Source organism: Dermacentor andersoni, chromosome 3 (assembly GCF_023375885.2).
Source record: "Dermacentor andersoni chromosome 3, qqDerAnde1_hic_scaffold, whole genome shotgun sequence".
Lineage (NCBI taxonomy): Eukaryota > Metazoa > Arthropoda > Arachnida > Ixodida > Ixodidae > Dermacentor > Dermacentor andersoni.
Genome location: NC_092816.1, coordinates 40,250,338 through 40,272,672, shown reverse-complemented (window position 1 = coordinate 40,272,672; position 22,335 = coordinate 40,250,338). Strand labels below are relative to the sequence as shown.

General features: G+C 43.9%; 1 protein-coding gene across 1 annotated transcript in view; it reads left to right on the top strand.

The window, feature by feature from the left end:
* LOC126517499 (uncharacterized) overlaps positions 1–21,492 on the top strand; it is a 36,234-nt gene extending 14,742 nt beyond the window's left edge. The window contains exons 10-17 of the mRNA XM_050167232.3: positions 1,391–1,473; positions 3,158–3,392; positions 3,812–3,942; positions 6,670–6,776; positions 9,612–9,714; positions 10,058–10,200; positions 14,648–14,798; positions 16,863–21,492. Of these exons, the coding sequence (XP_050023189.1) occupies positions 1,391–1,473; positions 3,158–3,392; positions 3,812–3,942; positions 6,670–6,776; positions 9,612–9,714; positions 10,058–10,200; positions 14,648–14,798; positions 16,863–16,988 (1,079 nt within the window). The 3' untranslated portion in view covers positions 16,989–21,492. The remainder of the gene's footprint in view (positions 1–1,390; positions 1,474–3,157; positions 3,393–3,811; positions 3,943–6,669; positions 6,777–9,611; positions 9,715–10,057; positions 10,201–14,647; positions 14,799–16,862) is intronic.
* Positions 21,493–22,335: the final 843 nt, after the last annotated feature.

Genomic DNA, 22,335 nt, shown 5'->3' with positions numbered 1-22,335 from the left:
ATTTATGTATGCTCTTTGTGTTGAAGTGTAAATCTATTGCTGGAAGCTAGACGAGCTACTGTAGGTTACTAGCTGGAGGTTACGGGTGCTGTGCAACATGTTTACAACACTAAGGAAGACAACACATAAGCAATAAGGTGCATAGGACCAACACTCGTGTCACAGTGCAATGTGGACCTATCCTGTACTGCGCACTGTAGGTTGTGTACCCATTCTTTTCTGTGCACTGCGTACTGGGGACCCATCCTGTACACTTGCAGTCCCGTGTTTTTGTTTCATCTTGCTCAGCAGCCTAAACATTTTTCAAAGCGTAAATCTTTCTCATGGTTTAACTATAACTCGTAACATGTGTGACTGTAACTGTGTAACATGGTTTAACTGTAACCGTAGCTCGTTTTGCGTGTGGCTAGTACGGAAAGTGAGCCTCCATTTTAGGCATTCTTGTTGTGGTCACATGTCCTTGGCTTCTCACATGTGAGTCATTACAGCAGCAGGTTCAGGAAATGAGGCAAGCAACACTATATGTCTCTGAAAATGTCCATTTGTCTCAACAGCAGTGTTGCTGCAACTGCTAGTGTAGAAATATATTCTCTTTGTGAAGAAAAAAAATGTAGGTCTCTTCCATACGTGCAAGAATGTGGAAGCACGAAATGCATCTTTAATTGAGGTTGACTATCATGTTCTATTCCACATCACGAAAAATATATTGCTAATTGCACACCTCTGTGTCTCAGAGGGGGGTTTCAACGCAGTGGTTACGACCCACCACAACGGCTTTATGGCTGTGGTTTTCTGCTGCCAAGCATAAGGTCGTGCGTTTGATTCCCGGCCAATTGCGGGCAAAAGGCAAAAATGCTTGTGTACTTAAATTAATGTGAAGTGACTACAGTGTCTCTCATTGCCAGTACATGGCTTTTGGAGGGGAAAACCAACAATCAAATTCCTTTTTCTTTAACTGTAGTTACACGGCAACTAGCCAGAACCACAGTTCAAGCACCCGGCATGCTGTGGCAGGCTACAAGGCTTTGACAGCGAATACTATTTCAGTAGCAGCAACAAATAGAACACTCAAGCGGGCACCGCTTGCACTGTCGAAAGCACTTAACCTTTGACCCTGTGTTCAGTGGCTGAACAAGTGTCATTGCGCCTTGGAAGTGGGAGCTTTCATATCAGCACCCCTCTTCAAGCTCTGTTTGATCAGAAGTTGCTGTTTGGCGACTACTCAACCTCTCATAATTGATTACTTTTCCTGTATCAAACTGATACAAAATTTCTGGATTTGCCTTCATTGACTGAACGCTTTGGTCGGTGGAGTAGTGGCATTGCTTACTGTGTGAAAGCAAATGTTCTTAGCCGCCCCATGGCAGCTATCCTTTACTTACATTTGCAGGCACGGCTGCCCTCACAAAAAGTTCTCGACTGGGTGAGAAGACGCGGTTTGAGAGGCTGCCCTCAATGGATTCGTTCAACCAAGTAAGATATTGCACCTCCCATCTCGGCCAAGAGATGACATGAATGTGTGACATATTGGCCTGCATTGAAGAAAAATCTTTTTTTTTTTACTCTAGTCTTGACGTAATGAACTCTATTATAATGAACTGTTGGACACATTGAAGTAATCCTAATATTCAGTTGTTCACACCTGTATATAAAGAGGCCCTGAACCACCCCTCGGACTTGGTGAAAGAACATAGTCTGCAGGTAGTATACGCTGCTGTGAACATCTCAGCCAAGTTTTGCTGTTGTACGTGGTGCTTGGAGCTTGCAAGCGGATCGCGAAGTCACCTTTCTCTCATACGCTCTGTTTTCAACAGAAGGTCCTGTCCTCACTCCCTTGTGGATGCACTATTTCGTCATCGGAGGCACTATTTTGTCATTCCCTTAGACAGCTGCTATTGGCCAATAGCTGACATCAAGCTGCGGTCGGCTACATGGCGTAGATACTATGGCTGCTGCGGGGTGCTGCCATGAGTCCACAGGCTAAGCGCACTGCGGATTGTTGAGGACAGCCGTGTTTGGTTTATCTTTAGCACGTCATAGGCAACAAAGGTGGAAGTCGTGGCATCTACGTTAACATCCAAAATTAAATTTGAACTGTGTGCAACGGTGAAATCTAGAAGGTGGAGCGTTGTGGACATTCCCCACTGTGCCGTAGCATTTGCAGTGCAAGGCATTGAAGAAATAACGGGAGCACAGTGGAGGCTTTGTTTGATTGCCAATAATTCCACTTCTGCTGAACGCACTGAAGCACTTTTTGTGGCAAAGTACTTCTGAAATAGCCTATTTTCACTTCAAATGCCTTTCTGCTCTTAGATAAGAAGTGGTTCAGGGCCCCTTTAAATGCTGTTATTGCTTTAATGGAATTGAGAGAGCAGGCTTTGAAGCTGTTTTGGCTGTAGCAAAGCAAACTTTGTTTGCACGCTGCTCAGTGTTTGTAAGCCATCTGCAGGAAATATAGAAACTGAGCAAATCACAAATGCACTCTTCTGTGCATTTGAGTAGCCTTATGTACACCCACGGAACTTTATTATTTCATGTCAAGTTTTACGCAGAAGGATTAGTATTTGTTCAATTTTTCTCTAACAACCGCTCACTGCTCGGTGGGTATGGGGTGGACTTTGGTAGAGTGGAGGCATTCTACCTCTGCTTCATCTGGTCAGTTTCACCCTTTCTAGTCCTGTTGATTTCCCTACATGGCATTGGTGATGTGCAGCCTCCTCATTCCATATTTGACATCGTGGCATGTTTAGCCCCATGCACATTAAAAGGAGACACTCCTGTAGAGCGTTTTCTGGCCCGCCCAGTATAGCTAACAGCCTGTGTGTAGCTATCAGCCTGTAGCTAACGCTGTCCTCACCTTCCTTCACTATAGAAGCAGGTAATGTTTTAGTAAAGTGGCTTATCACTATGTGGGGCAGAGGTATAAAAGGTGTGCTCTGTGTAACAAGCATACGATGTTCAATCTCGTCTTTGCCAGAGCCTGATGAAGACAAGAGCACTTTTTGAAACGTTGGCTCCAAGCAGGGGCGTTGATCACTTTAGGTTGCCATCTTCCTGCGAACCTTGACCGCATTCCTTGACCTTGGAAGTTGTTCGAACTAGGGAGCCTGGAGCTAAATCTGTGTCGTTGGTTGGGGGGGCTGACCTGTCAGCGCAGAAGTCCCATGCCAATGAGATGCTGGCGGGGCTGCGCTACTTTGAGCGGGCCATCCGTAAGGACAACCCGGAGGGACGTCCTGGAGGGGGTCGCATGTCCAAGGACGCCTTCAGCTGGGGTGAGGTGGACCGGCAAGCCCTTGCACGCTGTCTGCTTGCCATGTGCCGGCAGACGCGCGACATCATGTTCACTGAGCCGCGGCTGCTGAAGCTCAGCGTGCCGACCTACATTCTGGGTGAGCCTTGCACGAGAGTTCTGCATGTTTATTTTCAACATGGCGAACAGTGAAGACAATGAGACAAGTAATGCGAACAGGACAGGTGCGCTGGCTTTGAACAGCGCATTTGTCCTATTCACATCACTTGTCTCATTGTCTTCACCGTTTGCCATGTTAGGTACATGTATTCTTGCTTTATTGTTGTAGGATGTAACCTTATACAAGCGAAAAAAGTTGCTAAAACACAGACCTGTTTTGAAAAATAGATGTGTTTGCCACCATATGCAACAACCATTGGAAAAGCCTCTGTTTCAGCTTCAGTTGCTTTCTCATTTATCATCGCTGTCACGAACTCTTGAAACTCCTGCTGTGTACAGTGAAAAATTCATTGACCCAACTCTTGCATAACCAAGTTTTTTCACTTCTGCCCTTGTCAGGTGACATCCATGGCAATTATCGGGACCTGGTGTGCTTTGAGAAGGCGCTCTGGCGGATGGGGCCTGTGCTGACGCCAGCCAACTTCCTCTTCCTCGGTGATTACGTTGACCGAGGAGAGCACGGCGTAGAGGTGTGTCCTCATGTACTTTTATTTGTTTATCTTTCCTACCTTTCACACATCATTTAGGGTGTGTAGGCTCATAAGTAAAGAGGAGTAGAGTACAAAAAGCTAACAAAGGCCAACTTGAAATTGAGATCATTTGCTGCATGGTTTGATCATTGCTACATCTAAATTTCTTCACTGGCTCTTCATTTAATAAAAATAGGTAAGTGTTCATGCTGACATCAAATGCCATGTTAAAGTTGTCATTGCTCAGGTCACTGTAAGTTTAATTATGACTCCACAGAATTGCAATAGTTGTGCGCGTTTACAGACAAAAAGGTTTCAGCCACGTTTTCTTTCTCATGTCAATAGAAAAACTGCAGCAAAGTTTGAATGTTATAATTTCTTCATGAATGAAAGATGGGTGTTCAAATGAACTTTTCTATATTGCAGGGTGACAACAGGCATTCTATGGTTTGTTGCAAACACATAAAGAGAGATTTTTGGAGGTGTGAGCATGAATTTCATGCTCTGATACCAGCCATCTTGTGTTGAATATGTCACACCATACAGAAGGACAAATAATGGATTGGAACATGAAAGTTCTTGCTAGGCTTGCATGAATGAGGGCTCTCATATCGCTGAATATAACTGAATAGTGAATGGTCAAACAATTTGATTTGCGAATCAAATCTCTACTGTTCGATTTTTTGAATATTTGGTATATTCAATCAGTGTAAAGACCCACATCGTGCTGCATGTCATATGCTCCGCGAAGCCTCCCATTCCTGGTGCCACACAAGTGAGCACTTGTTTTTGCTGAGTGCTCTGCGTACGGGCCACCTTGGCTGACGCAGTTGCATACTTTGTCTTTGTGAGCGCTTTTGCCCTACCCGATGTCAGTCTGATGTGGGGATTGCATGGCGCCACATTAGCCAGGGCCGCCTATGCCGGCAGTGTTTGTCCAGGTCAATAGGACCAATCGTAACTATAATGCAACGTGTACAAAGGTAATGGCAACAAAAGCAGCATGTATTTTGGAAAGTACGAAAGCACATGTGAAGGCATGTAGATCGTACTGCATTAGATATGCGGTGACAAACTTAATGCCTCTTCAACAGCCGTCAATATAACTCATGCATGTGATCTCGGGACCTATCACTGATGAGCCACCCGTACGAACATACTATAGTGGCAAGCAGCCCATTATCGGCCAGAGGAAATTTTCGTAATGGCCACACTCCCTAGGCCATTAGGCTTAATCAGCGCTGCTAGCTTCGTTGGATGTTGATGACTAAAGTTATGATTTGGTGCCAAATTGACACAGATCTATTCGTAGCAGCCGGGCTATGCTCAGAAAGCCGACAAACCATCTTGTAAACAAAAGAGAGTGAAAGGATGGCAACAAAGTTGCTCTCGGCTGCCATCTCTGTGATACACCGTATATGGTAGCCTCGTTCCTGACATTGTTTGTGGACACACATTGACCTCTTTTTGTAGCTTCGAGCAGCTCGTCACAAGACTAGCTTGGGATTTACATGGCGAGTGCGAAAGTCTCATGTGACTATAGTGCGCTGACCGCATGGCTGCATACACTTGGGTGGACGAAGGACAGACGAGGAGGGGTGGGGGGGCGGCGTTGCACGTTACCTTGCTGTGACCCTCCCGATATCAGAATCTTCGACAGGTGGCAAATCATGCTGCACCTAACAATGAAAAGGTGCCTCTTTACCATCGGCGCCGACCACAGTAGACCCGCACAATGGCAACGATGGCTACGCGCGGAGATCGAGTCACCTGATCCGTGGCCCGCGTGTTCGTTTGTCGCACAGACTGACCTTCCGATAACCCACCTGCTGCAAAGTTGTGAAAGCCCTTCTGCATTTTGGAGCAAACCTTGAAAGGAAAACTCTCAGTGCAATATGATAGTATCGCAGGGGTAATTGGAGATCTCGGGGAGAGGCCTTCGTCCTGCAGTGGACATAAGATATGCTGCTGCTGCTAATGATGAAAACACAGGCCTACTATTGAATTGAGAACCTCATCGATATTCAGTACAACATAACGTCACTATCTCTTTAGCTTCGGAAGGAAAAAAGCATCTGATTCTCTTCAACACAAGTTCTATTGATAAAAAATATTTCCCAGTCTATCATATGCTAGAACTGAGCTGTGATAACATCTGGCATACTAATTTGGGGTTCCCTTTAATGAAAGTAGTCCATACGGTATATCTTGATTTCTATGTACCGAAGTCATTAATAGCTTGCTTATACTTGTTATGCATGTGCAGCTGTGTGTTTATTATTGCACAAAATTTGTAAGCATTAAATATTGTGATACATTTTGTGATAATTGATATTTGATTTGATCTTCAATTCTAAATATACTATTTGGTATTTGCACACCCATACTTCTTACACTGCTTACTGATCTGCCCTGTGTTGCAGTTTTGCTCACAATAGTCAAGTGTACCCTCGCGTGAAAATGTTCTTGAGCCGTGAGACCTAAAAAAATATTGTCACTGATAAATATCCTCTCAAAAAGTGTAATTTTTAACGTATACTTCCTTATGTGACCATCATACTGTACTTTAGATACCTAGCTATGAGAGGAATTTACTCCTATATTCTTGTGTTAAGTTGTTAGCAATAGATTACATTGTGCTTCACGTGTCCTAGTTGCACTTAAAAGTAGTACTTGCCTTTACTTTTCTAAATTTTTTTATGATGCTTTCTCCTGTTTCTACAACAGGTCATTGCACACCTGTTTGCCCAGAAGATACTGGCGCCCGACAAATTTTTTCTCCTCAGAGGCAACCATGAGGTGCGAAGCGTGCAGAAGATGTTCACCTTCTACACGTAAGCTCGACTGAAATGTGCACACTCTTCTGTCAGGTTATTTGATGTCTAGTTCAGAAATCTGGAAGCACCTGCATAGGCTTTTGGAAAATGGATGCTTTAAAAGAGAGAGAGAGGACGAAGAAGAAGAATAAGAAGAAGATATAATTGCGTCATAGCTGGTGCATGACTTATTCTTCCGCCTCACTTTCCGGCATACATTCTCTAGTTGATCCCTGCTGCACAAGTGCTGGGCAGGTATTCTATAAGTGTCCCCCTAGTGGACATGTCCATTTTGTCTGCTGCTGAAGTGCTGACTGGCTGGGGGTGCCTGTCTCCTTCTCATGCATGCTCCAGCCCTGCCAATCAGAACTTCAGCAGCAAACAAAATGGACATGTCCACTAGGGGGACACTTATGGAATACCCCCTGCACTCTTATTCTTAGATGGCTTGCTGTGGTAACTCGGTGGCTGTGACATTCCACTCCTGAGCGCAAGGTGTTGTGGGTTCAATTCGTGGCTGGTGAGTGCCCAAGTGTGCGCTGAGGGGGGGGGGGGAGAGAGAGAGAGGAGGAGCCCCCTTCCTGCTCCTTCTAAGCCTCTAAAGGTCTTGGCTTCCCATGCATCTTTCCTTGTCATTTTTTATTGCATGTAACATTACGGTAGCTAGCCACGCATTGAACTTTCGCCTTTGGCTCGAGTTTGTTTGAAAAATGGTGCGTGGGAGTGAGAGATTTTGTTTAAAAATAACTGTTGCATGGTTTTTGGATTCGTGGGAGTTTTTCTCTATTCAAATGCCATAGGACTTTGCCAGGACCAACCGAGCAGTTCGAATTATCCATCACTTTGAATTGTAATAGATTTCAAATTATCGGGATTTCACATTGCCAGCACCACGGATCTCTGATTGTTCAACGCAGCCATCACCTAACATGTCCTGAATTTTCACTTTAGGAACATATTGTCAGGTTGTGGTTTACAATGTTACATAGAGCATTGCTGAGTTTTGTGCCCAGTGGCCGAATTAACATGTGATTTCTCGTGGTTGGCTCTGAAGTCTTTGTCAGCTTTGTCAGCGACTGGTATTGTGTACGTGTCCTGATTGAAGCTGTACCACTGGGACATAACGGCAACATACTAGCACGCACCAGGATGGTGCTTCAGCTGCCAGGAGTTAGTGTGACTGATTTCTGCCAATATGCCAATACGTACACCGCCAATATGCAAGAACTTTGCTAGGCAAAGAAGCTGACAAAGTTAGGCTGGCATCTGCCTTGGGCTCGAACTTGTATCAGTCTGACTGCAGTCTTATACTGCTACACACTCTCCCAGTAAACGCACTCATATACACTTGAACTTCATTATAGGGAAACGGGATATGATGAAATACAGTCAAAACCCGCGATAATGAAATCCTGTGACTACGAAATTCTCGCAACAAGGAAATACGTATTTTCGTATCCCCAGGGAACGCCCGTAGGATTCAGTGCATTTGGTACCTCTCGACAATGAAATGTCACTTTACTACAATCCCGCATCAATGAAATTCGCCAGAACGTAACCCCGCATATTACCTACTTGCGCAAGACCAGCAGGCTTCAAAATGTGTTCAGATGAAGTTGCTTTGCTCTAAAATTGCATAAAATACCACCGCATTACACTTGCATGGGTGCTGCCATTTCTGTTTACAAAAACAACCAAGTGCCAGTAGCAATCGTGCCAGAAACACTGCATGGCCGCCATCTTGTTTGTTGATTGCCTGTTTGAAGTGGCAAACACATGGCTACCGACACGTGACGACAGTTTTTGCATGCCTAGTGCAGCGCATAGCGAGAAAAATGCAGCAAAAACGGGAAATCCACATCCCACCAACGTGGAATTGTTTAAGGTGCTTGAGACGGTGGTTGCAGCGCATGGAGTGCCACGCATTGGGCCGGGATTGAGCGATTGTTCAGGAATGTGCATTCCTTGCTTCAAGAAGGCTAGATTTGGTGCCACCTGACAGGCATCACTTGCAGATTCGGCGCTGGATGTAGATTTGCACAAAGGAGCTGTAATTTCGATTGACTTCCTTCGAGTATACGAGATGTGATCACTTTCACGTTCGGCACCGGACACGTCAGCACCTACAGGTGACAGCGTGCGCTGGAGAAATGCCGTTGCATGCACGGAGGGCTGTTGCTCTGCGTCTGGTGCCGATTTATGCAAAATCTCAAAAAGGTGCTTGCATCTCTGAAAGCAATTGACCGAGACTACTGCTCCACGGCCGTGCTGCCACTGCTGATCGATACGTTCGGCACACTTTCTACTGTCGGCAGAATGGTTTTATATTCTCAAGTAAGCTTGCTAAGGTAGGCTAATGGAATTTTGACAGTGAAGTTTCATTCTCCGATGCGTTGCGATCCGTCTCATTTCACAACAGTGAAATTCTCGCGAAAGCTAATTTGTTCGCGTTCCCCGCCGATTTCGTTATGGCGAGGTTCAACTGTAATGGATATAACAAAGTACTAAATGTAATTCCCCTTGAAATCCCCATAGAGATCCATGTACATTAAACCTGCATTTTAAAGAAGTGAAATTCTGAGTAAATAACTCTAAATAAATTCTGTAAATATCTGAGTAAGTAAACAGACTAACGTATGGAGGTGAAATTGTACTACATGGATTACATGCTAAGATGGCAAGGAAGTTCAGATTTTCTGAAGCTTCCACTTTTCGAGAAAATTTTATTATTTTGCTAAATGTTCTGCAGGAATGATGGAAATATTGTGTGGAAGTTCTCCAAGAACTTATGCAAATGATGCGTGCCACAGAATATGGGTGTTTACTTCCTTTTCCCTCTTTCGTTTTGTGCAGTGAGTGTGTGAACAAGTTTGGAGACCGTGTCGGCGTGGAAGTCTGGGAGCAGATAAATGCCTGCTTTGACGTCATGCCGATAGCTGCTGTGGTGGACACAAAGGTAAACCTGTAGATGTTATGAGTATCTGCCACACCTGTCCTGGTTAAGACAGACATGTTTAAGGAGTTGCAAGAAGAAGAAAAATAGGGCTATTTGGTTTTTAAATCAAATTGGGTCACCGCAGAAACTGAGGACAGTGAGAGTTGTAGGAACAATGATAGTAATAACTAATGACCAAGGCGTGTGCATGTAGCACTTGGTAGAATAGCACAATGTAGAGCTAAAAAGCAGTTTTACAAAGCAGGAAGTCTTGCCTCAATGTGTTCCAGAAAACTGCTTAGGGTTGACAGCAGGTTTGTTACTGGCAAGCAGATATCGAAATCTTTGATGTGCCTTTGTGTAGGTATTCTGCGTGCATGGAGGCATCCCTCCTCCATGGCTTGGTGGTGGCTACCTAGCTGCGATAAACCAGATACCAAAACCACTGAACGATCCCGAAAGCCAGTCTTCACTTGCCTGGGAACTCATGTGGAGCGACCCCATTTCGTAAGGACACTTTGTTTGCTTTCCGTGCGACATCTACTGGTGTAGTTATACAGTGATCATGTAGACCACGTAGTTATGCGTGTATGCCACATTAAGTTATACAGAAGACTTCCATTAATTCGACTCTTCAATTAATTTGATCCCGACCGAAGGTCCCAGCCGGCGCCCTCACATTCCTATTGGCCGAAACTTTCGTTATTCTAATCCTAAAATTGGCCTTTTCCGGATAATGTGAACTTGACTGGTCAACATGCACGTGCCTGACCCCTATTGTGACCGCATAGCAATGCCTTTTCTGGCAGCATCTGTCTCGGCAGAGCTTAAGGGACAGTGAGTGCATTGAATACATGTCATCCCACGTCGAAGGCAGCTATGCCTGCCCCAAAGAATATTTCAAGCAGTAACGGTAGCTCACAAAGTTTGATTGTTGTATTTACCCTATTGTAATGCACACCTTTTTTTGCCCATAAAAATCAAACCGAAAAACCGCGTTTGTATGCTTTGCCGCATAACACGACTGTATTGCGGCGAAGCTGACTTGAAGCTACCTTGCGTCAAGCCACCACTGTGCAACACATATTAGACCCTTGCCCATTTTTCTTGCTAAAAATTGGATGTGCGTTAGATTTATGCTTTGTTTAGGAGCTTTAATGCTATTGATACGTTAGTTTTCTACTTTGGACACATAGAAAGCAGGCGCGCATTTGATATGGGTGTGTGTTAGAATAGGGCAAATACTGCCAACTGAATCAGCTCTGTGTCTTGAGGTTTCTTCTGCGTCTTGTTGAATTCGACCCCGAATATAATTCAGTCAAGTTTGTTGGTCCTGTCAGGGTCGAATTAACAGCTGTCTGTGCATGTGGTGAGTCAGACAGACAGTCAGCCGTCTGTCAGAACGCCTGCTATACTCTAACTTCCTCTTCTTCCTCCTCGGATTTTCTGCTTCAGCTTTCTTACATGCAAGCACACTGTGCTCGCTCAGAAGTGATAACCCGTGACTTTTTTACAGCGGAGCTGTCCTGAGCTAGTTTCCAGTGTTTTGTGATGTGCGTAGGAAAGAACTGTCATCATGTGGGCCAATCATTGTGATAGTGCAGAAAAGGGTCCCAGCTCAATGGCACATACCCCTATGGGCTCAGGAACTTGTAAAGGGCCCTTGAACTACCCTTGTCACACCTAGGACCCAAAAAGGTCCCAGGAACAACGGTAAGAACAGATGTTTTTGAACAAGTCTTTTGCACAACTTTTTCAAAATGGACTGTTAAAAAATTCTCGGCACCAACCATGCAAACATACTCGTGCCACTGATCGCATGTTTGTCGTCGTCATCTTCTACAGCTGGCTCTGTTGCGCAAAAAACTGTTATCAAGAACAACGGCTCGAGAGCATCGTTGTCTTCCACAGCTGGCTCATTGGCGCCCCTCGGCATAACCGCACTCGTGGCACTGCTCACGTATTTGTCGTCGTTGTCTTCTTCCACAGCCGGCTCAGTTGCTGCTCCACATTCCACTGTAAAATTTCACTTCTCTTCTGTTGTCGTAATGGGGAGGCCGCATTTAGGGGGGTATGAGTCATTACTTAAGGGGGTATAAGCCATTCATTGTCTTAAGTGACAGACACATTTAATAACAGAGGTGATACGTGAATGTGTGTGCATGCCTACCATATTTACTCGCATAATGATCGCACTTTATTGTCAAAAAAATTGACGCAAATTCAAGGGTGCGATCATTACGCGGGTTAAATTTCCCACGAAAAGAAACATTTCCTTTTTTCATCCCGCATTCGCTGTGGGATGACAAGCAAGCGGCTGCCCCTGTCAGTGCGTGACACCAAAACAAAAATGACAGCCAGCGGAGCAAGCCGAACGTACTGAATGCGATTATTTTTCTTCTTGTGAATACATTACGCTCATTGAAACAGTTTCTTTCGTATCGGTAATGAATAATATCGTTAATATCGGCAAGTTTCCAACAATAACGTAGCCGTGTCCTCTTTGAGGGGACAGAAACAGAGCAGCCAGTGACAGAAACACATGGCGGGCATGCTGTGGAAACTGCGGCATTTGTCTTCACTGCTATCCTAATACGGCGTGTTTTCGCTAAGGGTGGGCGAATATCTTAGCTGCGTTACAAGCGTTGGTGTATGTATAGGGTACACTTCTAATGTATCAGTGTTAACGTGGCCACTATCGTTTCCGCTCGCGATTTGTTGCGTGCCCACGAGTGTAGACGAGAAAAATCGAAAGGCGCCCTTTATGTTGTTGTTGTTGACCAAAACCATTATGAAGCCTACAAATAATAAAGCCGAAGCAAGTTTGGTTGTAGCTTTTTTTTTTTTCATGGAAGTGTGGAAAGTGATGAAAGGAATGAAATGGGGCATCTGCTTAAGAATGTTGGGTGCATGCAGACCGCTTGGTATGTATTGGAAGAGTCATTCATGTAGCATTCACCAGATGGTAAGCGCAGTCATCATTAGCTAGACTTGGCACACGACATATCGCTATGACAAGTTCAGGGTGCGATCATTATGCAAGTAAATTATATCGTCACCTCACCCCACCAAATCGCAGGGCACTGAATAAAGTTATTTGAATGAATGAATGACCATAGATCAGGGCTATAAATGTGCTCGTACCTTTGTTCAAAATTCAGTGTCACCTCTGTGTTGTGCGCTAGACAGCTTCACTGGTCATCCCTCTTCACAAAATAGAATGGCTCGTGCTTTTTTTTTTCACTGCCTGCATTCACGAACAAATGACAGTGCATTCTATGCGAAAGATAGAAATAGGTGTGCATTATGTAATTCACTGTAACATTAACTTCATATAGTCAAGTTGTAGTGATGATAAACCCTCCAAACCCGCCGTGGTTGCTCAGTGGCTATGGTGTTGGGCTGCTGAGCACGAGGCTGCGGGATCGAATCCCGGCCACGGCGGCCACATTTCGATGGGGGCGAAATGTGAAAACACCCTTGAACTTAGATTTAGAAGCACGTTAAAGAACCCCAAGTGGTCGAAATTTCCGAAGTCCTCCACTATGGCGTGGCTCATAATCAGAAAGTGGTTTTGGCACATAAAACCCCATAATTTTTAAACACTCCAAAAACCATGAATCGGGAAATTAACTCTCTATTGGGCAAACCTATGCCGAGAAGAAAACATGTTACACTCAAAGCACAACGGTAGCGGTGAGTACAGTTGGCAGTCAGTGAAAGTCTGATCTGCCGTTCAGATGTGCGGGATACTTATACATGACTCATTGAACCTTCCAGCTTAATTTCTGGTGCTCATGTAAGTTCTAGAATGTACACCGCTAATCGCATTGCGCAGGCAATCTGATTACACAAGGCTTGGCGAAAACATAGACAACAGCTAAAACCAGCAATGACTTTTGAGAAACTTCTGATGCAGAAAGGTGCGTCTTGCACTGAGCGATAGCTTTCAACATTTGTTAGCCGGTGAAATGTGATCACCAGATAGAGCTGAACTAGTATGCATATCAATATACTAGTGACAATACATGAACAAGTTATTACATGGAAGAAGTTGCAAATCTGAACATAATCGGCACAAAATGAAGGCAATGACACATTTGTACGAGCGCGCCATTTTCGCACTCACAATCAAAACATAACGGAACCCTAAAGATACACAAACAATATGCAATTTGATAACACATTAGCTCCACAGGTTATAACTTTAGCATTAACATATGAAAAAATTGCTCTGTAAGAGATGTTGTAGACCAAGAACTTCACCATGAAACAGGTGAAGTGGCAGATTTATATGACCACACTAGCCTCCGCAGAACTTACGCTAAGTATTGTAGAGCCCTACTCACAGCAGGGCTGGTGCTATCACACCTGTCATGAAGACATTGTTGGCCTCATAGAAAGCACACGCGCGCACAAAGCGCCGGTGCAGTCAGGTAGCCCGAAGGCAGCGTTTGGCCGGAATCACCTTGGGACCATGGCTTCAGGACGCTGTGAATGGGAAATGGGCTCTTTATTTTTTTACTAAAGGGGCATAGGTTTGTCCTGACGCTATGCTATTTATATGTTTGTTCTGCAACTACTTTCCTTACTGTTCCCTTTCCACTTTCTTTTTTTGAATTGTCATTGCAATATTATTGCAGCCTTTTGCTTAGCTGTGTGCAGCCCCACGTTATTGTAAAATGTACTGTTGACTATTATAAAATGAAGGCGCTCTTTCTTTAATGCAGCTTCCAGGCCCATCAATTGGGTTAGAAGCTCTCAGACCTCCTTTCTTGATACAGTGCCCTCAGTGTGAAATTAATGAAATAGACATCTGCTTCACGCAGGCATCCAACCTGCCCAACTTTCACTGTTTATGTATTGGCAGCATGGTGTGGTACGAGGATGACACAGAGCGAGGATTGTGCACCCAGTGAAACTATCCCGCTGTGTGTCACTGTCTACATTTCAGCACTGAAGCAGACCAGCAGAGGGACTTCGTGCCCAACATGAAGCGAGGGACAGCGCACATGTTCAGCGCCGAGGCCCTCGAGGAGTTCCTCACCCGCAACGAGCTCTCACACGTTGTCCGGGCACATGAGGTCCAGCAAGCTGGATTCCAGGTGGGGGAACTTCTCCTTTGTGCTGCAGATGTGTGCTAGAAAATGAATTGATCAAGTGACTATGGAACTCATTACCTCAGTCTTGCATGGCAGCAAGTTTTAATTGCTGACCTTTTGATTACAAGTACAGACCATTTCTCTTCTGTGTCAAACGAGCAAATGGGATGAAATGATGGAGTTTTGGATGTGACACCATAGTTTTTGTAGTATGAAAATGACATTAATGCTGGTGGCCATTCTTGCTGTACAGAACATAAGGCCGGAAGGAACCTTTCCAATATATAGCATCCCCCATTATTGTAATTATGTCGGTCTGCAAGAAAGAATTTAGTTGAACTTGTGCCATTTTTCTTCTAACAACATTGAACTGCGGTAGCAGCACGTAGTGTTGTACATAGATTGGCTTTGTCAGACTTTTAACCACAAATGGTCGCACACATTGTGGGATATATTTAAAATGTCCAAGAAAGTGTCGAGCAAAGTTTTCGTCTGCCGCACTCGTTTTTAGCCACCAACAGTAGCACTGTGGTGAATATTTGGCCATGGTAGTGTGGACAGAGGCCATGTTTCATGTCTCCTCTTTTCAGATTTTATGTTTAAGAGATGTGTTTCTTTTACATTAGGTGTTTAAATGTCAATGTACGTCTCCAATGATCACCGCGACTGGGACGCCACGCTGGCTTACGTGATGTTCGCGTATAACTCGTCCCGACATGACACCGCAGGATATTAGCCCTTTTATCTCTTGTATGGTCGCGATCCCACACTGCCGTTTGACACCTTCCTCCCTTCTGTGCCATGTGTTGCAACTGAATACGCTCGCGAAGTCATCGATTGCGCTCACATGGCACATCAAGTCGCCCGATCTTGTTTATTAGCTTACAGCATATACAGAAAGAGCGTTACGACCGCTGCCATCGCGGTGTTAAGTTTGCACCAGGTGCTCGGGTGCTCCTCTGGTCACCATGTCGTCGGGTTGGCCCCTCCCAGAAGCTTCTCTCTCGCTACACACAGGGCCTTATGAAGTCCTACGCCAAGTTAACGACGTAAATTATGAGATTTCGCCGCTACACTTTGATGCATCCTCAAGTCAGACGCCTGTTGACATCGTACACATTTCACGGCTCAAGTCATACTTCGCTCACAATTCTTCGCCTACCATGTGCCGAGACAGCGCTTTGCCACCCGGGGGTCCTGTTGCGGAAGGATGAAAGAAGGGAGAGGAAGAAGAAGATCGGAGATGCTGGCTGCTGTGCGTTGTTGGTGGTCACTGCAGCCATCTTGACTACTCTGATTCATCCTGTATATATGTTGCAAATATAGTCTTTCTATACTCGCAGCATCCCCATAACATATAATGAGCACCGCAGAAAGACGTCTCCAGCTTATGTACTCTCTGTATGTATTTTGTGTAATTAGCAGCCGACTCGGTGACATGTAAGCAATGATTGGTTTGAAAGTATATGACTGCTACCGCATTGTGCCTTGCTCAGTCAAATGTTCAGCAGTCTGCATACGTAGCTTTTGACACAGACTCCTTTTCACTGCACCTGCCCATGGTGACAGATGCAGCTGCTGCAAGTTCTCTCGAGTTCACACCTAAATCAGCACTAATACAACAATGCAGATGTGGTAGATACACTCTAGGTCAAACTCTGCTGTGCCAAGCAGCTTAAGGAGTGTTTACATAGGCACAGGGATGCCTGCTAGTGGGCAACCCCATGCCTATGTGGCCCATTTATCACCCACCCCACACGAAGGGAGGAAACGAAATGTAAAACGGTGCATTGAAGTTGACTGAAGCTACATGCCTTCAATGCTTGCTACCAGACACACTACACCTGTAATAGAAAAAGGTAGTTGGGGAAGCTAGTGTTTCCATTGAAAAATAAATAAATAAATAAAGCTTTCCAGGGCAGCCTACTTTACGAATTTTGCATGTTGTCTTCTTATGTGCCCCTCCCTGCCCCACCTTGCTCTTATGCCTAAGAGCGTTTCTACAATAAAGCTAATACTGTAACATAACCGACCAGTGAAATTTTTTGTCATGCCCTTATGCTGCAGGTGCAGCAGAAAGGCAAGTTGCTGACCGTTTTCTCGTCGTCGCACTACTGCGGTGGGTCCAATGAGGCGGCCTGCATCCTGGCAGACCGGCAGAAATTGAGGACGATTCGACTGGACACTACCTGAGTGCCATCTGTCCACCTCTGCTCTCATAATTTGCCTCCATTTCCTTCTCTGACTGCTCGTGTACGGAAGTGCAATGGACAAGTTCAGTGTACAGGGCTTGAGCCGTTATTTTCATACTATGTGCACTGCATTGCCGGCATATGCGTGTGATTTTCAAACTGTGTACAAATGAGATAAAGCTGCTTTGCTTGTTTCTTTTTTTATACGTCTTTTCTTACTCAGAGCCTCTCATTTTGCATCACTTGCTAGGTTTCTTTGTTTCTAATGCTCCTGGTAGAACATGTCTATGTAAAGGCACTAAAGGTGTGTGCACTTCACTACACCTTGTTTTATTTGTTTCATTTCTCTCATTTTCTGATTAGCAATATATATAGATATATATAGGGCATTAAGCATTGGTTTACTGAACTGCTGTTAGTCATGTGAATTTTCTGTCACTGGCATGTCTACTAGCATGATACAATCAGCTGTAGGTGTGTTTTGCTTACAGGGATTCGAGGTTTGTGTAAAAATATGTGCTTATAAACCAAATTCTTTGTTCACGACGTGCTTAAGTTGACTTGAAGTGCTTCACTACATATTGTTTTAAGTGGCTTGTGGGTTTTGAAGCAGTAGTCGCTGATTTGCTGACTAGTGATATAGGGTGTTAGTAAGCGCTTTAAACAACCTTGTTTTAACCAGCTTGTGGCTTTTGAAGTGTGTGGTTACTTCTTTGCTGATTAGCGATATGTAGGGCATTAGGAATTGATTGACATAACAGCTGTTGGACATAAGAAATGTTTTTCACTATCACATCGAGCAGTGTGATAGTTGAGTGGAAGTGTTTTGTTTACCATGGTTGGAAGTTACTGCATATGCTTATGAGTGCGTAGATAATTCTTTTTCTACTGCATGCATAAGTTGGTATGAATCTGAAAAGTTCACTACAACGTGGCCTTGTGTACTGACCATTGATTTATCTAGGCATAAGGAGAAGCACTTCACAAGTGGAGCTGGATCTTTATTGATCTGATAGTTGATGTCGTCCTGCGCACTGCATTCAATGAAAAGAGCTGAATCTTTACTCTGTACAGGTGCTTGTGGGTGAATGAGTACTTTCAAAGAAAGTCTGTCAGCCAGTGCTAAGTAGAAAGGTAGAAAGGAACTTGTGATTTATTAAAGGTCTTCACAAGCGTGTGCACCTTCTGACATACATGTTCAGTGATGCATCTTCATTTTTATTGGCAGAGAACTATCTGCCGTTTCAGCACTCGTTTGTAAGCATCGACTTGTTGGTTCCATGTGATAACATCTCTTCAAACCTTTACGATTCAAAGCGTACAGATTATGAGGAGGGAACTTTATAGTATTTTAGTTGTAATTAAACGTTTGTGCAGTTCATATGGAGAGTATGATGTTAAAATCAACGACAGTGTCACGCATAGTGCACTTGAAACCACGCTTTATTCCCTACTGCCTGCCAAGATGGCTTCCCCCTCCAATGTGCAACCGTGCTCTTACCTAACGCCAGCCTGTGTTTGGTGTGGAAACCGCAGCACTCGCTCTGCTGCCATCTATAGGCTATCCACATAACTGCTGTTATTGGCGCTGCTTCACTCTCGTAACATTTCACAAAATGAACATGGAGCACTAATAAATGGTCTATACCATCAAGCTAACTTCTGTATTTTACACAGCTTTGGCAAAATACTTTCTTTCTAAAAAAAAAAAAAAAAAGCTCAGTCTGTCTTGAATCTACTGGCACTAAAAGGGCTAAGTTAAAACTCTATCCTTGCAATTAGTTTTCATTAAATGGTGAGCTCATTTTCTGATACTGTTTAAGCCCAGATTCATTGCACCATTTATCTCCTCTCCATTTTCACCATCACAAAAGTTACCCTTTGCAGTGTGGTAAAACATATGCTAGCTGCATTTTTGCAGTGAAACTATATGGCTTTTCACGGCATGTAACAGTGATGGCTGAGTATGTTTTTTACACTTATGATAGCACAGATATTTGTCGGTTTGGTGTTGTTACACTTATGATAGCACAGAAATTTGCAAGTTTAATGTTGTTATAAACGTTACTCTTATAAAAAAAGCAGCACTTGTTACTGGTTCTTGTTACTCTGTGTATTGCATATAATGCGACTGCTTACATGTTGTGTGATACAGAATATAATGCCGGTGGTCCCAGCCCAGGGAGCCTCGTCTGATATGTGGAAATTAATCATAAAACAGGCTTAGCCTGGTGCCAGCTCAGATTGTACAGCTCGGTTCAAGTACATGTAAAGTGGAGATATAGCTTATGTTATCCCATATATGAACTGATTTGAATGACATTTGTTTCGTTTAGAAAAGAAACCTACTCTAATTGCTGTTGAGAGTTGATCTTTAATTTAGACCTGACATTTAATTTAGGGCTTTAAAAAAGAGAGAGAACTACATTATCAGGCTACTACTGTAAATCACTGCTACAAAAACACACTATTGCATACCTGCGAACTGCATCATGTTAAGAGCAAATCGAATATGTTTCTAGTTTGCATGCAAATATGAAATGTGCTTCAGAGAAAAGAAAGAAGAGTTTTCATTAGTGTTCCTGTGCTTTACAGTTAATGAGTAAGTGAATCATCCACATTTGGTAGCTGCATACTCCAGTAGAATTATTACTGTGCGCTTGCCAAACTCAACAGTTACATGCCAAAGTAGCCTACACGGTACATTGGGTGCCAGCTGACATACTTGTCGCGGGAACTGCCAGTGAGCTCTCCTCATATGAATGGAGAGCTTCACACATTGTTCGCATTTGTTTGTGACCATTACTTAAGAATCATAATTGGTGCTTTCATTGCAGCTTTGCGTCGACTGATCAAGCCAAGTGAAATGTGATCAGCTTAGTAGTTAAACTTGTCTATAAAAGCAGTTAATAAAAGTACATTGCTGTTAAAATTTGTCAAATTTGCATGGCAAAGCTGTTAAGAAGGAGTCTTCGACAACAGTTCCTGTGTGGCGATGGCTTGCTCAGTATCAAATGTCAAATCAAATAGCCAACAACGAAACCTGCTTTAGAGTATCGAATTTTCGCTTTGAAACATTATCAATTATGAAATAAAAGTTACCTCGTCTATACCTCATTCGAACAGACAAAAAGATTTTTACATGCTTTTTTAGCCAATAATTTTCAACTTTTGTTTCTTATGTCACATTTCAATGGCTCCATATTGGAGGTCTGCTAGAAGTTATAGATGCGGCCATGAAAGCCGATGGTGTGATCTAGCAATGCTAGGAAAGCCTGTAGCGGCCGTATGACCTGGTATTCTTGGTGATGAGTCATCACCAAGAACAGCCAGAAAACAGACTCCAAGTGCTACCAACAGTGTGTGAGAACTTGCTTACAGACCTTTACTGTCTTTGATGTAATTGTTGCTCAGGTTGGCATAGATCTGCAGAACCTTTTTTTTTAAGATATACCAATATGGAAAGGAACACTTAAAAGGCCAACTGCAACGAAATTTTGGACAGCGCAAGAAGCCTAGTCTAATATGATGTAGTTATAGAGGCACCTCCATGCAAAACTTGAAGTTTGAAATACGAGCAGAAGTGTCATGAAACTAAAGAACAGAAACAAGAAAACACCGCCATTACTGCTCGCCAGAAGCAACGCATGACCTAGCACGTGTTTCCTCAGCATGACCTCCAACGTTGCAATGGCTCATCCCTGCAATCTCGGAGACCATGCTGCCGTGTAACGTCGAAACTGTGGCTGCCGCGGGTTGTGGTGATGAGCCCTCTTGCTGTCGAGATCCTCGGAACTAACGCGTACTCCAATTGGTCTCTCTGGTTCTCCATGCATGGCAAAACAACTCACTCCAAGCGCCCGCGGTGCGCACTAAATAATTTTGGATGCAGCATGCTCAGACTGGCATCATAGCGACACCAACAGGCACCCACACTGTCTTCTTGGGTGCAATTGAAAGGCTAGTGACAAGAAAGCTGTACGATGAAATGCGCTGCGGTTTTGCAAAAATTGGTTTAGTGGTACATATTACTCCTTTCGTAACGAATTTAGCCAATGTGAAATTTGTTTTGCAGTTGGCCTTTAATCAGTGTTCAAAATAGCATTCCGTGTAAAGGTGTGAATCGGAACGTATTTTCACTACTATTTCGTGCACGACTTTCATGTCCGATGCCACCTGCCAAATGGAACATTTTTTTAATCTAAGCATAGGAACAAGAAAATTATCTCGCTGTAAATGAAAGTGTGGTGTTCCCTTTCATATTGGTGGTTCTTGTGCATAAAATGACAAAACGGGGGAGGGGGGGAACTTGTCTGTGTAGTACTGTCGGGCAGATATACTGCTGCTTTTGAGTTCATATGCCCAATTTTCAGCGTTAAGCAAACTTATTCAATGAACAGCCTTTCCTGCTGAGTAATACTCAGCATGCCTGTCCCGGTGTACAGTTTGAACTGAATTTTCTAATATGTTGCCTTAATAAGAGAAAATAAAGGATTTGAAATGTGGCTCACTGTAGTGCATTTCTACGTGATGCGAATGGCAGGCTTCCAAGCATTTCTCCTACATCTAAACAACATTTTCTTTGAGCAGCCTAGATGCAAGAATGATGTTGCCATATCAAAGTGCAAGGTGCAGGACCTAGCAGATTATAATATACAAATGTGGGAGTGCTTAACAGACCTTGAAGATAATCGAAACTGTCTTACGATTGGTTTCTGTGAATTAGGCATGAAAACTTTTGCTCTTTAAATGTGTTGCATATAGATACTGGCGGGAATAAGTTTCAGCAACAAAATGCCCTGTGAATATAGTGGCCATTGCCCGATAGGTCTGAAATATTTTACTGTGTATACAAATTGGCAAAAAAGTTTGTGGGGCGTGGGCAGCAATGGGCACCGTTTCTTGGATCCCTTCACCCCATTAACTTTCGATGCCGGTAGGACAATTTAAGCAGAATTTTTCCCATTTGACATATTCACGTAATACAGGTGGCTTTCACTGTTTAGTGCCATGAAAGAATCTGCCAGTTGCCAGGGTGCCCCAGTGGCAGTAGTGTTCTGCTGCTGAGTGGAATCAAGGTTGCAGGTTCGATTCCCACCAAGAGTGGATGCATTTCAGCGAGCGTGGAGTGCGAAAACACTGGTTTAAATTTCGGGGGTTTAACATCCAGAACCTGCAAAGTGGATTACGAGGGATGCCATAGTAGACCACTTGGGGTTCTTCAATGTGCGAAGCAATGTATAACTACTCGGGATTTTTTTTGCATCTCATAACCCATTGAAATGCAGCCGTCCATGTACCATGCTTTGGGTGGACAAGAACCACAGGCAGTTAATCTGAAGCCCCAC